The sequence below is a fragment of the Larimichthys crocea genome, chromosome XXIV (genome assembly GCF_000972845.2).
Source record: "Larimichthys crocea isolate SSNF chromosome XXIV, L_crocea_2.0, whole genome shotgun sequence".
NCBI lineage: Eukaryota > Metazoa > Chordata > Actinopteri > Sciaenidae > Larimichthys > Larimichthys crocea.
The window spans coordinates 2828818-2845754 of NC_040034.1; the positions used below are offsets into that span (position 1 = coordinate 2828818).

The following is a 16937-nucleotide window of genomic DNA, read 5'->3' on the forward strand; positions in this document are numbered from 1 at the left end:
TACATATTCTGCACATATATTTATATGTATAAAATGTAAATTTTAAGCACACCAGGAATAGTTTGTAATTCAGCACAGACGACAGCGGCGGCCTCGGACAGCGCTGATGCTGAACAGAGCAGCAGACCGACAGAGAAGGAGGCGGAGCGGCAGTCATTACCCAGCGCATTAAAGTTTATATCACTACATTTGTTGCATGCAAACCCAGCATCCATATGCATACCCACATGTGTGTGTGTGTGTGTTCTGGCCTCGAGTGGGGATTAGTCCACGTCACAGGAAGCCTCTGTGCGTGTTGAATTATTGAAAGAAGACCACTGTGATCCTCGGATGTGGATGAAAGCCGAGGCAAGAAGAAAGGTGGACGGCGAGGTCGTTTGAGGGGAGCGTAAAGGGAGAGTCCTGATGGTCCCGGTGCAGGACCAGAGGCCAAGCCTTTGATGTGCTCTCTCTGTGAGACATGATAGCAGTCCATCTCAGTCCGGAGATGAGAGGCACATGAGGAAGAGGTGTTTTGTTTTTTTGTGCTGCTGCTTCAGGTGTAAGAGTCACCTTGTGAAAGCCGCTCTCTGCATTTACTGGCTCTCGTTCACGGCACGTAATACATTTAAAACAACCCATCTCGCTAATTTGCTACCACGCGGGCAGAGAGCAGCAGTAAATCACAAAGAGCTCTTCCAAATTGAGATCGCACTGCACCATCCCATCACGCTGCGTTCACGGACAGCCCGCCTTCAACATCAAGGCCATTAATCAATGAACCACTGAAGGCTAAGCAGACACGAGATGATTGATTTCAAAGAATCTAAATCTGACGTTCTCGAGCTTCGTGCCAGGTTCTAAATTTAACAGCTTTGCATATTTGCATGATTTCTGCAGGTGGAAAATCTCCTTTAATCAATGTTTTTATATTAACAATGGATTAAATCGCTACATGTGAAGTTAAAGTTTCCACAAAGTTTCCACAACTCACTGAACAAACTACCCGCTGAGCATCGAACTGCAGCTAAAGAGCAGGACCAAAACAAAAGCTTAAAGGCGAGAAAATAGGATTTGCATTTGTCAGGTGGACTTGGACGTGAACGCTGCACGTCGTATCGAATTTATAACGAGATGTCAACGCTGTGCCCCCCCAAAAAAATCACTTGTTTAACGTTAACTGGCGAGCTAAAAGTAGCAGAAAATGAAACCTGAGCTGCAGCGTTCTGTAAAGATCGGAGCACATCTGTAAGTCAGTAAGTCACACTGAGACACACTTGCCAAGAAAATTACTCTGGAAAATGTAAAAAGGCAGCACACACACACAAAAAGCACCACGTCTGTTTAGTGTACGAAAAGTGACCAAGCAGGAGGTTCTTTTTGTCTTTGAACGTCTTCCAGGATCTCGACCTCAAATGCGAAATGACTGCAATTTACCATTTTTTTATGGTCCTTGAAAATAATTTGATGGGTCTTCAGAGTAAAACACTGTTCTGACATCCTAGACTGTTGAAGTTTGTTCAAACGTGCACTGCAGCTACCTGATTAAACATCAAATACCAGTATTAAATCTTTAAATGAAAAACTGCAAGTTCAACGTGACAAAGCTTCAAAAAACATGCAGCTTCTCAAACTTCAAGGCTGTGGCTCAACTTTAATTAGAGCCTTGGACTATGTGGTACATTAGATAACTTATCGTCCGCAGGTTCCTGCTGTGTTACAGTAACACACCACGTGCTGCTGGGAAGATGTGGGTGTGTTACACCAAACTAATTAGGCAGACAGACGGACGGACGGAGGGGAACGAGCTCGATCTAAGATTAAAGCCAAATTCCTTTTTTTTTTCCTTCTCCTCGGCTCGTTAAGCTTCACCTCACTCCCACCCTCATCTCCACTCTCTCTCTCTCTCTGTGTTTCAGCTGGAAAGATGGTTTGGGTTTCTGTGCGCTCATTCATCGACACCGTCCAGAGCTCATTGACTACGGAAAACTGCGCAAGGTAAAGCACAAATACTGATGCAGGTTCACCAGATTTGAAATGTTTCTATGCAAAAACAACACGAGTACAAAGTGAAAGGAGCCTGGAGCCTGAAGCCTGGAGCCTGGAGCCTATCCAGGTCACCAGTTCATCTCCGGACACATAGAGACAAACAACCATTCACACTCACATTGACACCTACGGCTAATTTAGAGTTACCAATTAACCCGTTAAGTGCACATCTTTGGACTGTGGGAGGAAGCCGGAGTACCCAAACATACAAACTCCGTGCTGAGGTTTGAAGCAGGAAGGTGACAGTGTAAACTGCTGCACCGCCGCCTGTAAATCATTAATATGTTATGTTATATGTCAGAATTTAGTTTAAAAACTTTATTTTTTTAAGCAAAATAAGTAAAAAATATGCTTTAATTCATAAAACCAAAGAATTCATCTTGATAAATGAGTAAATGTTAGTAAAGAGTCTCTCCTCCACTTCCTCTGTGGAGTCCAGAGGAACTGGTCCATAGAATAATGCAGATAGAAATTTTTTATATACCCAAATGTGGAGATTATGTCCTTTAAACGTGGCATTGTTTTGCCAATTGTTAACTAGATACAGGAGCACGTCGTCTGCGTATAATGATAACTCATGTTGTGCTGTCAGCTGTGCTAATGGTTCCATACTTTAATCAAACAACAGAGGTCATAGAAAGTTTTTAATAGAAAGTCCTGCACACTTTAAAGAAGCTCAGTCTCCTCAAGTGAAGACGGTTTTCTGTACAGTCTTCAGTCATCTCGTTGATTTTCGAAGCTGAATCTCTGCAGCTCTGCTCAGTTTATCGTCTTTAGTGGGAAAAACCCAACAAATCTGTTTTCTCGTCATCGTTCTGGAGTTTAGAAAATGTATTTAATCAGCTTTATTGCTTAAATTCTGATCTTGCCACATATTCTCCTCCTGTCTGTTTTTTTCAAGTAGTCATGGTCGAGTGTGTTTCGACCACACGATGACAGTGATATGTGTGTGTGCTGTTGACAGGACGACCCCATGACCAACCTGAACACAGCCTTCGACGTGGCAGAGAAGTACCTGGACATCCCCAAGATGTTGGACGCAGAAGGTGAGCAGACCAGGACAGAACCGTAAAACCATGAGGAGGAGACTGAAATCTGCTTCTTGCATCACTTCACATGTCAGTTGCTTCTTTGTTAGAGTTCGAGGAGAACCGAAAATGACCGAAATCTGGATGAAGTTCTGAACTACAGCACATGAAGACAGACGATAGATCACTCTCTCTTCTCCGCCACGTGTTTTTTTTTTGCCTGTTTATTGATCTCTAGGCACCGATTTGTACATTTTGGCCTTATTGCACATCACACACACAGCTGTGCACACACACAGAGGGAGACACACACACACACACACACACACACATCCTCCTGCTGAATGTAAACACGCAGCTCTCCCTCTGCAAACAGATTCGAGCCTTTCAGACATCTCCGTTCACGTCGTACTGAAGTTGTAGTCCTCTGACATCTGTGTGTGTGTTTCTGTGTTTACGTGCAAACTTTAAATCACGTCCTCTCCGTGCAGCACATCTGGACCGTGACACGCCGTGTTTCTCTGGATGTTGTTTATGTGAAGAGCTCGAACGCGAGCTGTACTTCCTGTGTCTTCATTTATCTGCGCTCTGTTTAACAAACTCCCCTCCCTCCCTCCTCCACCCTCCATCCTCCACCCCCTCCCTGACCTCCTCTCTTCCCCCCTCCCGCAGACATTGTGGGCACTGCCCGTCCGGACGAGAAGGCGATCATGACCTACGTCTCTAGCTTCTACCACGCCTTCTCAGGCGCCCAGAAGGTATCCTGGATGCAGCGTCTCCTTCCTCCTCCTCTTCCTCCTCTCCTCTCTTGTTTCTCCTTCCTAACAGTGGCCTTCTCTTTCTGCAGTGCACCACGCCCCCCTGCAGGGGTCACTCTCCTTCACTTTCCGCATGGTTCACGCCACCAAATGCATGATGGGACAACAGACAGTCTGTTCTTAGAGGCAACGAGCACAAGTTTATCTCCAGTCGACCTCGCTGGTCCTCAAATTCAACACCCCCCGATTCGGCGTGGCGAAGTTTGTCCGATAAATGACGATGATTGCTTGTGATAAAAGCCACGGCTGCTGACGGAGAGAAACAAATTAGCCTGAAGTCTGCTGGTGGGGGAGATGTTAGTGTTTAAAAGGATGGTTATGTTCAGCCTTGAGAGCGACAGCTTAAATGGAGGGTGGAAGAATGAATGAAATTAAAACCGGCACTTCAAAGTCGAGCAGAAAGCCGTCTTTTTAATTTTAATAGCCGTACGCTGTCTGGCTGAAGTGGGGAGCCTGTTTCCTCGTTTCTCTGCGAGGAGGAAGAAGAAGGAGAAGAAGTTTCTTTGTGGGATAATGAATGACTGTTAGTTTTCACGGCTACCTTGAAAGCGCAGCAGGATTGTGCTGTGCACTCCTCTCCTCAGACAGTCAGGGGAGAAGCAGAGCATCACGAAGCAGAAGTTATATAAGAGAGAGAGAGGCAGCTGTGTTTAAGCTCACATCAAATATGTCTGTGTTTATATGTGCAGAGAGGAGAGAGGAGCTGTGAAACTACAGCTGGACTCTGGGTTGCATCACAGAGTCAAGAGAAGTGGGACAGGACATGGCTGATCTAAGTTTAGTTACAAAATACAATGAAATGCAAAGTTCAAATAGTTATCCCACCTTAAAAAATGAATTATATATCAGAGTGGCCTTTCCTTCATATTTTAGTTATTGGCAGATATTTGATACCAACTCTCCACTTGGAGTCTGAGTGTGTGAATTTATTTCACAGTTACTTACAGGGATAGTTCAAGTTTGAAGTGAGTATGTCTGAGGTACTTATGCACAGTCAGGAGACAGCAGGCATGGAGCAGGCAGGAGGTCGAGCGATGAAATGCTGTGACGGGGTCAGTAGAAAAACATCGGTCCGCCTCTGTCTTAAGCACTGACTGTAGATCTTCCTGTGCATGAACCTGACTCACTGTATCACGCCGCAGATCAGCTGTTAGTATGTTTCCACTTCGTCCACACACTTCCCACCTAAAACTGATAATTTGTTGGAACAAACCGACTCGAGCGCCGCCTGTAGGTGGACTGGAGATAACTTGTGCCCTCCTCCTGTGATTACGCCCCCTGCTGGCCCTTTTGTCTCTGCACTCTTTTACTGTTTCTCTTCTCTGTCCTCTCTCTCTCCCTCTCCCCTCCTCTTCCTCTGTTCCCTGGGCAGATATCATTAGCACCTTGAGGCCAGATGAGAAGGCCGTCATGACTTATGTGTCGTGTTACTACCACGCGTTCTCAGGCAAGCAGAAGGTGAGAAATGAAAAAAACAACAACAAAAAAACAGATAACGGCCAAAGAGGTCGGCAGAGAACATAAATGTTTTGTGTGAGGCCATAATTTATGAACATATCAGGCAATCAAATTCAATACAAAACAGATTTATATATTATTTATTTTCAATTCTGTTGATGCTATGAAAGACAAAAATCTAAATATGTGACACATTTCGAGGGCTTCATGTCTGTTTTTAAAGCTACCAACACTGACTTTGTGGTTCTAGGCGTTTTGGCATCTTTCAGCTCGTTGTTTTGGTTTTAACTGTTACGGCTTCATTGGAGACGGATGCCACCTGCTCGGCACCAAACAGCAGACAGACTGCATGAGCGACATACTGGAGCATTTAGCAGCTCAGGAGTCAAATATTTCTGTCACTAGTCGGAGGATATTCCTCAAACAAGCTCCGAAATAAAGCTCAGCAACTGCTCGATGTGTAAATAAGCAACAGTTTGCCATATCGACTTATAAAAAAATATAAAATATCAGTGTTCTTGTGGCCAAAAATGTGTTAATGCAGATCATAAATCGACTAATTCTGGTCCTGCAGTCAAAAACTATTGTGAGAGCTCATCTGTCACAGAACAAGCATCTTTTAATCTCATTTTAAAACATCAACCCGCCCAAGAAACACATATTTACATTGCTGAGACCTTATCTTCAAGCAGACCTGGTGATTTTTATTCAAGTGCTCTGACTTCATACTTCTTTTATCACCCCGACCCCGGTGGGAATCCAAACCTTCAGTTATTCAGAACCTCCTTATCTGCCGTCTTTCAGCAGCATATTGATCGCTGGAAAAGGAGTGCAGAACCTTTTTCTCCTCTGCCAGCAGAAAGTTATTACACTCAGTGGAAAATATCGTGCCAAAGATATGCCAGATTCAAGATCTCTGCAGAGAATAATAGAGACCTATCACACACACACAGGATATCCGCTAAGTCCCCTGTACTTAAAATCTTTATTAGGATTCACTTCTTAATGGAGGAGTCCGGAAACGGCTGCTGGCATGGATTTCACACAGAAACAGAGGGAGGAGACGCAGTTACTCCTCCTCTGTCTGACATCTTAAGAATGAATGGAAGGGTGTCAGCCCCACTTTGTGCCTCTTATGTATTATCGTTACAGTCCATTTGAGTCCCCTAAATAAAAAAGCTCGTCAGCGATCGCCCTGTTTTGTACCATGCAGGAAAATAAACAGATAAATATTTTATAGAGCTCACTGAGGTGATATTTCCTGTTTAAAAAGCTTTACATTCTGCAAATATTGTTTAAGGAGGAAATATACTTGATTAAAACAAAATAAAATAAAAGGATTTAGTGTTTTCCACCAGGGTTACATCATTGGTAGTGTGGAGAAGTCTTAGAAACCAAATTAAGAGGCAAATATTTTCTTCAGGAGTTGTTGGACAACAAAAGAGAACTAAAAAGCAAAAATATGATAATATGTCAGTGATATGTTCACGGCTTGTTTCTGCTGCCCCCAAGTGGCCAAAAAAAAACAAACAGTTATTGCAGCTTTAAACACATCAATGATCAAATGTTTAAAATCATTTAAAATCATTTCTATTAAGTTTTAGGTGCTCTGCTACCTGATAATAACTTTTTCAATGCAGTTACTCCATCATACAGATCTGATGTGTCACTTAAGTTAATAGGTTTATTTATCGTGCACTAGAACTTCATGATAGTGGCAATAAGCCTCGTTAAAAGACCCTGACAGATCATTAATTAGCTCTGTGATTAAAACTGGATGATAACACACGAGAGAATCAAACTAGAGCCACGTCCACTGATAGTTTTCGCCTTAATTAACCTCTCTCTCCCTCGTCTGATGTCAGGACAAAGTAATTCATAAAAGAGCTCCTGGCTGTCGGGGCGTTCAGTAAACAAGCCCAGCATGCAAACATTTGCTCAGAGAAGCACGACCTGCACATCCTGGCTTATCCTTTTAAGGCAGCTCGCCTGCTGCTCCCGGCCCGATGGAGTCCCCTGGAGCATGTCTCTCCGGCCGAGCCAAGTCCCCCACCCCCTCGTGATCTTTTCACAATGGAGGCTGGAAGCAGCTTCTCGAGTGGGATGCCAATCTGAGCTATGAAATGCGGTGGGAGGGGAGATTCGAGCTTACCTTTACTGTGTGTGACTGCGCTCTGTCAAAGGACACCGCGGCGAGCTTACATTTCCTTTTAAATCCACGAATAGAAGGAAATCAATGATAGTACAGTCGCACGGTGTCGATGCATCATGACAGATGGATTCTGATGCTTCACCTTCAGCGCAGCTGTAAAGTTTCTACATCTCTGCCACACTCTGTGCATGCTGCTTGAATTTCTCTCTGCGTCTCCTCTGCTCTTTTTCATTTTTCCAATGACATCCTGTCGACGTTTAACTCATCTCGAACCCAGCGGGTTAACTTGACTACGCGTTGTCATGGAAACCCAGCTTCACTCACATGCACTCCAGTGATGAAGACTGACAGGCCATGTTGAGAAAGTGTTATGTCATGGATGAGGCCCTTTTTATCCCCACTGGGACTTTTATATAAATACGTATATATATATATTCTCAGAAGAGCCTCGCTCTCCTCCTCCCCCGCTCTCCTGTATGTAGGCTGAGAGGCTAAAATAACACACTGTACACCTCTGTGCTATAAAAAGACTGAGACGGAGAAAGCTACAATATGATGTGTCCTTGTTAAAGTTGTCACTGCCCTGTTGCAGACAGAGTTTATTCATCTGAGGTGATCTTTTTTAGGTGGCATCCACGGGGCAACGCACAACCCAGACAGACAGAGAGAGATAACATCATAACAGAAAGTGTCCTGTCTTTACTTGCAGCATTCTTGCTGATCCATTGCTTCATCCCCTAAAATGACTCATTTGGGAAATCTCGTGTAGACGGAAAATAGATGTGAATGTAAAAATAATCCATTAGGAGTAAAAAAGTCCTGCAGTCAATATTCCACTTAGCAGAAAATGTGGAAGTAACATTTTACTGTAGCCGGTGACAGGAGCTATTACTTTATATACAGTCAGGTGGTTTCTTTGCCAAACTAATGTTTAGGCCCTCTTAAAGGGTCACGAGGGGAGATGATTAGTGTCGTAGGAAAGAAGCAAAAAGTTGACGGATCTTGTGATATCTTTATTTCTACATCGTCCTTACAAAAACAAAGTTAAAGTGCTTCAGACAGCGAGCGAAAACGACATAAAACAGCATAAAAACACAAATAGAGCTATATAAGATGTTTGGATGTAAAAAAATAGACATAAAGCCGGGAGCCATTGGTTTAATCTTTAATGATACTTTATGTTTTATTAGATCATCACATTTTGTAATGTAAAAGTAGTTTTTTTATATAAAAATAGTGGAGAATAAAGATTACAATATTCCCCCCTGAAATGTAGTGTACGCGGCATGAAGTACACACACAAAGCTCACACTGGACCTACATTCAGTCTCACACTGTTTCTCTCCCTCCGTCCTCGACCTCCAGGCGGAGACGGCGGCCAACAGGATCTGCAAGGTGCTGGCTGTCAACCAAGAGAATGAGCAGCTGATGGAGGACTATGAGAAGCTGGCCAGTGATGTGAGCACACCCCCATGTTTTTTCCCCTCTTACCTAGAATTGTCCCGCGCCTCCTCTCACCCTCCTTCTGTCTCCCAGTTCTCCTTCTTTAAGCCGCTCCCACCACCTCCGGGGGTGTTTGTGCTCCGTGCAGGTGATGGCAGGGTAGATCACAATAAAAAAGGCAGCCAGGGAAAGACTATCAGTGTCTTATTAGTATTTTTTAATAAAGTTGTGTTTTTGCTTGTTTTAGCTCATTTACAACAAACTGCAAAAAATTTTTCCAGATGAATTGAGTTTTGAGTTTTTACCAAAATGAAGCTGCAGAAACTTTAAAGTTAATCGACAACACAGCAGATTTATTTTATTCATATGTTTTCTAATATCTTAAAATATATGATTGTAGTTTGTAACCATATTAAAGCCCGTCGCTTTGAAAACGACTTCATGTGGTGCGTTAAAGTGCCCGTGGGAAGTTTTCAGTCTTTACGACAGCGCTTGAATTAGGAAGGCTTTTAAAAAAACAATCTCTAGTTTGAGCTGTGTTATTATTCAGATCAAATCTTACTTTTGATCAAAAAATAATGAAGTCTGCATGTTGATTTGCAAACGCGGTTTGAAGTCGAGCTGAACTGACAAATTGGCAGATGTTTGTCAGACGAGAAGAAAAGTTACGTTTAAAGTTTGAGGAAGAGTCACTATTTCTCAGTTCATAACTAAATAACCAAATTTTACGGTCCAGTGTTCCAGGATTTAGATGCATCTTTGCTGCATTACATCACCCTCGCCATCCTGAAACAAACACTTGTCTGGACTCAGTATGTAGATATAAAAGGATCATTTCAGGTGACAAAAACAAAAGGTTTCTTATTTTAGGTGATTATACATGCATGAAATCGTAGTTATGAACATTATATATAAAACCGAGGTTTCTGATCTTACACACTGGACCTTTAAGGCATCTTCAGAACAGTTGTTGTGATGTCTTGCTGTGGAAAATGACACACAGATTGTAGAAGATGGGATGAAACATGCAAAAACACGAGTGTGGTCCTTTTAGATCAGACGTCAAATGTTCGTAGAGTTACATCTGCTGCCAAGAAATGAACGACAAACCAATCAGCTAACCGGTTATCTCCACCTGTGTTCTTCTTTTGCTGACACACATTTAACGACATCCACTCCACCTCGTTTATTTCCCTCTTCATGTTCCTTCTGTTTGCACGTTTCTCCATTTTCTTTCCTCGATCCCCCCTCCTTTCTCTCAATCTCACCCTTCAAAACACACACACACACACACACACTTGCCCACACACCACACACCATCGGCACTCAAGCTGTTGGAGTGGATCCGTCGCACCATCCCCTGGCTCGAGAACCGCTTGCCCGAGAACACCATGCAGGCCATGCAGCAGAAGCTGGAGGACTTCAGAGATTACCGCCGCCTCCACAAGCCGCCCAAAGTGCAGGAGAAGTGCCAGCTGGAGATCAACTTCAACACCCTGCAGACCAAGCTGAGGCTCAGCAACAGGCCCGCCTTCATGCCCTCGGAGGGGAAGATGGTCTCGGTAGGTCACGGCGAGTCGTGAAAGTACAAACTCACACACGCAGAAATCTGTGAGTTCTTTAGACGTGCCCTGTGCATGAAACCTTTCTGCTGCTCACCGGCGGCCAAAGAGTTACTTCAGCCTCCATGAATCATGTAGAAACATGATGTCAGGGAACATCTGAACCCATTTTTAACACACGTCTCGCTTGTTTGATTTACAATGTCAAATTCCGAACAGTGCAGCCCAAATATGGCCTCGAGCATTGTTACCTTTAGAGATGAAGCTGGAGGTGATGTGGAAGTCTGTTAACCAGAAACTCAAATTGTTTCTTTTCTGCAGTCTAATATTTCAATTACAAATATATGAGTGATTCTCTTGCACAGTTGCATGATCATATTTTATATTTTATCTCAAAACATCAACAAAACACATAATTGGCACAGATTTATTGCAACTTCCACCCAATTTAAAGCTGCAGTAATCGATATTTTTATCAGTTTTTAGTGTCTTTCAGCTGATTGTTTTGGTTTTACGACCCAAAAACTGTCTTGATTCAGTTATTTTCTCATCTGACAGCTCGCTTCAGAGTTGTTTCTAAACACAACAGGCGAAACCAGCTGTGCACTAACCGCATTGTGGCACATTTAAGAGTGATCAGATGGAAAGAAACACGACTCCAGATGAATGAGGACGTTCCTCTGTGGAGTTGGTGACTCTCTGTTCATTCTCACGTGTTCTCCTTTGCCTCGTGCAGGACATCAACAACGCGTGGGGAAATCTAGAGGGAGCGGAGAAAGGTTACGAAGAGTGGCTCCTCAATGAGATTCGCAGGCTGGAAAGACTCGATCACCTGGCGGAGAAGTTTCGCCAGAAAGCAGCCATCCATGAAGCCTGGACTGAAGGTACGGAGCGTTTGAGAGGAGCTGAGACTGAGTCCAAACATCCAGCTCCTGTGAAGCTGGCATCTCTGCGACGTTGGCTTTGCTTTGTAAGATGTTCTCTGTGCCCCCCCCCTGCAGGTAAGGAGGACATGCTGCAGAAGCGTGACTACGAGACGGCCTCTCTGTCAGAGATCAAGGCCCTGCTGAAGAAACACGAGGCCTTCGAGAGCGACCTGGCTGCACATCAGGACCGCGTGGAGCAGATCGCAGCCATCGCACAGGAGTTAAAGTAAGAGACGATGAAGAAGAGTCAGAGCTGAGGGAAGGACACGAGAGATTCAGGACTTACTTTCATGCTTGTATTGATCTGTGGTGATCTCAGATGTATTTCACTTCCACAAACAATAAAGAAAGTGACTCAGGGAGGTTAATAAAAACATTTCGCACCATAAAAACAAAATGACAAAGACGCGGCAGCATCATAAAGACGTTAAAGTGCATCTGAAGAGAGACGTCAGTGAAGACAAAAACAACCGAGCCTGAGTGAATAATGCAAACCGCCGCGATGCAGATGATTATAATGAATCTCTCTTGTTCCCTCGTCTCGTTTGTGCTCCAGTGAGCTGGACTACTACGACTCCCCCAGTGTAAACGCTCGCTGCCAGAGGATTTGTGACCAATGGGACGCCCTGGGAGCTCTGACCCAGAAACGCAGCGAGGCTTTGCAGGTGAGACGGGTTACGACAGAGACTCTGAGGAATCAGATCTCTGTTTTTAAGTTCGCAGGGTGCTTCCTCGAGCTGCTTAGAGCAGAAGGAATTACACATTGAGACATGAAACTTCACAGGGAGAGGCCGTGAAGAGACTATTTGATTTCCAGGATTCCCTGCTGTCCTTGAAAAATCCTTTTAAAGTTTGGAGATTCGAGATTTTTATTTGTTAAAATAGGACCCCGAAATCCATCTCTATATATGCCCGAGCTCCCTGGGAGCTCATGAATAAACTGAAGCCTCCGTGAATTCTTGAATTTCACCCAGCGAGACTTTGAAGATCAATAAAAAGCCTGTGAATGTGAATGTGTGCGCTAACCTTGTTTTTATTTTATTTTATGCTCAACAGAGAACCGAGAAGCTGCTTGAAACCATCGACCAACTGTACCTTGAGTTTGCCAAAAGAGCGGCTCCATTCAACAACTGGATGGAGGGCGCCATGGAGGACCTGCAGGATACCTTTATCGTCCACACCATCGAAGAAATCCAGGTGAGAGCAGAGAGGACTCGCACGGAAAGGATGGAGGCGACTTCATTCAATAAAAGTAGTAACGCGTAAACAGGATGTGGAGTCTGTGCATGAAAACATGTTGCAGTATGTTTGAGGACTGGCACTCCTACGTGTCTGTCTGAGGGAGTAGGTTTCTGTTTACGATGTGAGAGAAGATAAATCAAATCTCGTATTGTTGTTTGTGTGTTTGTTTCTCAGGGATTAAGCACGGCCCACGAGCAGTTCAAAGCCACGCTGCCGGAGGCCGACAAGGAGCGCCAGGCCATCCTGGGCATCCACAACGAGATTGCCAAGATTGTGCAGACCTATCACGTGAATATGGCTGGCACCAACCCGTACACCACCATCAACCCACAGGAGATCAATGCCAAATGGGAGAAGGTAATAAAAATCAATCATGGGAGGACAGAAATACACACTTCAAGACGGTTTTTAATCTTTATTTATCCAAAGGAAGGTCTAATCCAGCAGCTCCATGTGAGGGACTCAAACTAACAACAGCTCGACTTATAATATGTTAATTGATGAGCTTTAAAGACGTGAGTGGTATCGATTTTCTCGTCTAAGTTCCACGATATATTTTATATATTTAATAACTGAACGTCCCATGTTCCTTTTTAAGATGCTGCAGCTTTGATGTTTGTCTGAGAATCTGAAGTTTAACAAGTTTTTATGATATTTTTGACCCGGCAGCCGTCTGTCGTGGATTCAAGACGCTCTGTTTGGGCTCTTATAATTACATAAAACAAGCCCGGCTGCTCCAATAAAAAGCTGTTATTATTTAAGGTGAAATACTGGAGAGAGACGGAAACAAAACACAGTGTTCTCTGTTTCTTTTCATTCTCTGCTCCTCATTAGAGTCACACTGATGTGCATGAACGTATCTGTGACTCTCCTGTCTGTTCTCAGGTCAGGCAGCTGGTGCCTCAGCGCGACCAGGCTCTGATCGAGGAACACGCCCGGCAGCAGAACAACGAGCGACTGCGCCGACAGTTCGCCAACCAGGCCAATGTCATCGGGCCCTGGATCCAGACCAAGATGGAGGTCAGTGTGAACAGAAACGACCACGTTACGAGTTTAAACTAAAGTTTGATCATTTACCAGTCTGGGAAATGATCCAGCCTTGAAATCAAGGTGGCATTGCAACATCTGCACTGATTGTCGCTTTATATCAAATGTAGCATACACGTATAAATACCCAAATTAAATATGACAGAAAATGACAAGAATACGTCTGTTTGACAGCAGAGTGGGAGGTAGAGAGACAGAATATGTTTTATTTTTATCTCTTCTTCTTCTTATTATTATTAAAGGCTTTCATAACCTGTGTTTGTCGCCGCAGGAAATCGGCCGCATCTCGATCGAGATGCACGGCACCCTGGAGGACCAGCTGACACACCTACGCCAGTACGAGAAGAGCATCGTCAACTACAAGCCAAAGATCGACCAGCTGGAGGGAGACCACCAGCTCATTCAGGAAGCCCTCATCTTCGACAACAAACACACCAACTACACCATGGAGGTAAAAAAAACAGGAGCCAGAAGGTTTCTGTCCTTTTATAAGTTGCGTTGCCGTCAGATGGTCGTGGTTTGCCACACAGAACAAAGCAAACGTGCGGCACGGCATGTTCAGACGACCACAGGAGAGTTTAATCCTGAACTCCTCTGACGTTCTAAAATTCACCATCGCAGTCTCGAGTGTACGTAATTAACTTTTTGGCTCGTACGCCGAGCGCTGGAAAACTTTAAACTCACTGCCTGCCAAGAATGATTTTTTGACAAAATAATTCACATGTTGTTGAAATTGAAATTCTGCACATGAACTGACCCATTTACAAAAGCCATTATGTAGGTGTGTGTCTATACTTAGCTTCTGTGCAGAGTGTTGAGCAGAGACTAGAGCAGATTTAAAGTGTCTATGCCAAATTTGCTCATGTGTTTATTCACATTTTTATGTTTTTGTTGAAGCCGTGTCAGGCTGCTGAACTACTCAGACTGATTCCAGAACAGTTTTTCTCCATCATACCGTACCTGTACCCTTCAGTACATTTTTTACATACATAATAATACAAATTTATTTATGAGCGCTTTTCTAAATACTCAAAAGGTGTGTGTTTGTCAGAGATTTGAACGTTGGGAGGTCGGTACAGTCGCGGATGTGTTTGGGGAGAGAGTTCCAGACTCCAGGCTCTGTCGCCTCCAGGTTCAGTGCTTAGTCCTGGGTGGTGGAGTCAGGAGGAGGCTGCAGGATTGATTGTGGCGATGGAGCAAGTCGGTGAGGGCGGAAGGGAGCCTGGTTATGGAGGAGGAGGATTTTGAACTGGAGATTCTGGAGGACAGGGGTGACGCAGTTTATTTAAAGTTCGGATGGTGTGCCGTAGAAGATACAGCTGCAGTAGTCAATTCTGGAGGTGATGAAGGAGAGTGACGGGCGGAGTCGGGCGATGTTCTTCTTCAGCATTGATCCATCAACCATCCACTCTATCAATCATAAAACGTGTTGTTTAGGTGTTAAATCTGACTTCCCCAAACACATCGAGGATAATTTATATATCATATAATTTCCATTTTTACACATTTTCTGAGCTCCTGAGATCAGGACAGGTACGACAGGTGAATATCTGGTTCAGATGAGGTGGTCCATGAACAGACACACAGTCCTCTTCTTCTTTGTTTTATCAGTCACTTTGCTCACAGTGGCCTTCAGAGACACAACATGAGACCGGTCTGTGTATAATCGAAGCATTCAAATTAAAATGTCAGCCACAAGTTGACACCGTTAAATGTCAGAGATTTGTGCATTGTTCTGATGCGGTGATCATCTCATACCACCACGCAGGTTAACACCTCTGAGACTCTGTGCTTTACTCTCAGCCTTAAACTTCCTCTGTGTGTCTCTCTGCAGCACATCCGTGTGGGCTGGGAGCAGCTACTCACCACCATCGCCCGCACCATCAATGAAATCGAGAACCAGATCTTGACGCGAGACGCCAAGGGCATCAGCCAGGAGCAGCTGAACGAGTTCCGGGCCTCTTTCAACCACTTCGACAGGGTCAGTACTCGTACTGAGTCACCGTGCAGACACAAAGGCGGGGAGAGGTGTTGTAGGTGCTTCACTGCTCGCTCGCAGTCAGCTGTTTGGATTTGTGAGAGATGCACGAGCTGTAGAGTGAGATCAGAACCGGAACAAAGAGGTTTGATGTTGTTAAAGGAGGAGTTCCACATTTGGGAACTCGGACTCAGAGTTCGATGAGAAGATCAACAAAACTCTGTTATCTGTCCAGCGGGTAGTTAGCTTAGCTTAGCATAAAGACTTGAAACAGAGGGAAACAGCTAGCCTGGCTCTGTCCACATGTTATGACATCCACCTACTAGCTGCTTATCTGAACAGAAGGTACTGTGAAAATTACAGTAACGCATCATTTAAGGTAGAAAATTACAGTTCAATAATGTACTGTTAATTACTTGTCAACAGCTGCCAGCTAGTTACTGTGATTTTATTTACAGTAGGTTACTTGTCAACAGCTGCCAGCTAGTTACTGTGATTTTATTTACAGTAGGTTACTTGTCAACAACTGCCAGTTAGTTACTGTGATTTTATTTACAGTAGGTTACTTGTCAACAGCTGCCAGCTAGTTTCTGTGAATTTATTTACAGTAGGTTACTTGTTAACAGCTGCCAGCTAGTTACTGTGATTTCCACAACTAGTAACTGGTTTACAGTGAGCTTTGTGAGTGCTAAATGCTAAGCTAAGCTGATCACCTGCTGGCTCCAGCTTCTTATCACTCTTCTAAGCGATTATGTGCATCTCCCAAAATGTCAGACTTCTTTAAAGGTAGACGTAAACATTCCTGGCATTAAGTTTGTCTTTTATATATTTAGACTGCATCAACAAAACAAAGAAGTCGAGGTGAGAGCGTCGTTTCCGGGTCGGTGTGGCTAACAGCAATCCTTTAATGATGCACAGTTTGTGTGTGTGACGCTTCAGTTCGTCTTTTAAAATCTCAGGAGCTTCCAGCAGCAGCTAAAACCTTCCACTGTGAAATACTGTGAGGAACATCTGCATTGAATTAACCAAATGGAAGCTGAGGGTTCAGTTTATATCACAGGTAGCTGCAACATATCTTTCCATTGAAGGCTGTTCCTATAAAACCTGCTTTGTTCGCCCCCCCTCCAGAATTTAGTGTTTACTCTGGGCCTCAACATGTCAGGAACAGCACCAATTATGGACGAGTTTTTATTTAGCTCCCTCTCCTCCTCCTCCTCCTCCTCCTCCTCCCCCAGCTCGAATCCACCATTACCTC

General features: G+C 44.1%; 1 protein-coding gene across 5 annotated transcripts in view; it reads left to right on the top strand.

The window, feature by feature from the left end:
* Nucleotides 1-16937, top strand: part of actn1 (actinin, alpha 1) — a 62363-nt gene that overhangs the window by 42030 nt on the left and 3396 nt on the right. For 3 of the 5 annotated variants that reach the window (XM_027275005.1, XM_027275000.1, XM_027275002.1), the window contains exons 6-18: nucleotides 1899-1977; nucleotides 2993-3074; nucleotides 3729-3814; nucleotides 8850-8942; nucleotides 10259-10489; nucleotides 11226-11373; nucleotides 11491-11641; nucleotides 11972-12080; nucleotides 12472-12612; nucleotides 12832-13014; nucleotides 13543-13677; nucleotides 13976-14155; nucleotides 15539-15685. In XM_027275005.1, the coding sequence (XP_027130806.1) occupies nucleotides 1899-1977; nucleotides 2993-3074; nucleotides 3729-3814; nucleotides 8850-8942; nucleotides 10259-10489; nucleotides 11226-11373; nucleotides 11491-11641; nucleotides 11972-12080; nucleotides 12472-12612; nucleotides 12832-13014; nucleotides 13543-13677; nucleotides 13976-14155; nucleotides 15539-15685 (1765 nt within the window). Of the gene's footprint in view, nucleotides 1-1898; nucleotides 1978-2992; nucleotides 3075-3728; nucleotides 3815-5246; nucleotides 5333-8849; nucleotides 8943-10258; nucleotides 10490-11225; nucleotides 11374-11490; nucleotides 11642-11971; nucleotides 12081-12471; nucleotides 12613-12831; nucleotides 13015-13542; nucleotides 13678-13975; nucleotides 14156-15538; nucleotides 15686-16937 lie in introns of all 5 variants that reach the window. The other 2 variants (XM_027275004.1, XM_027275001.1) reach the window with 1 other exon arrangement.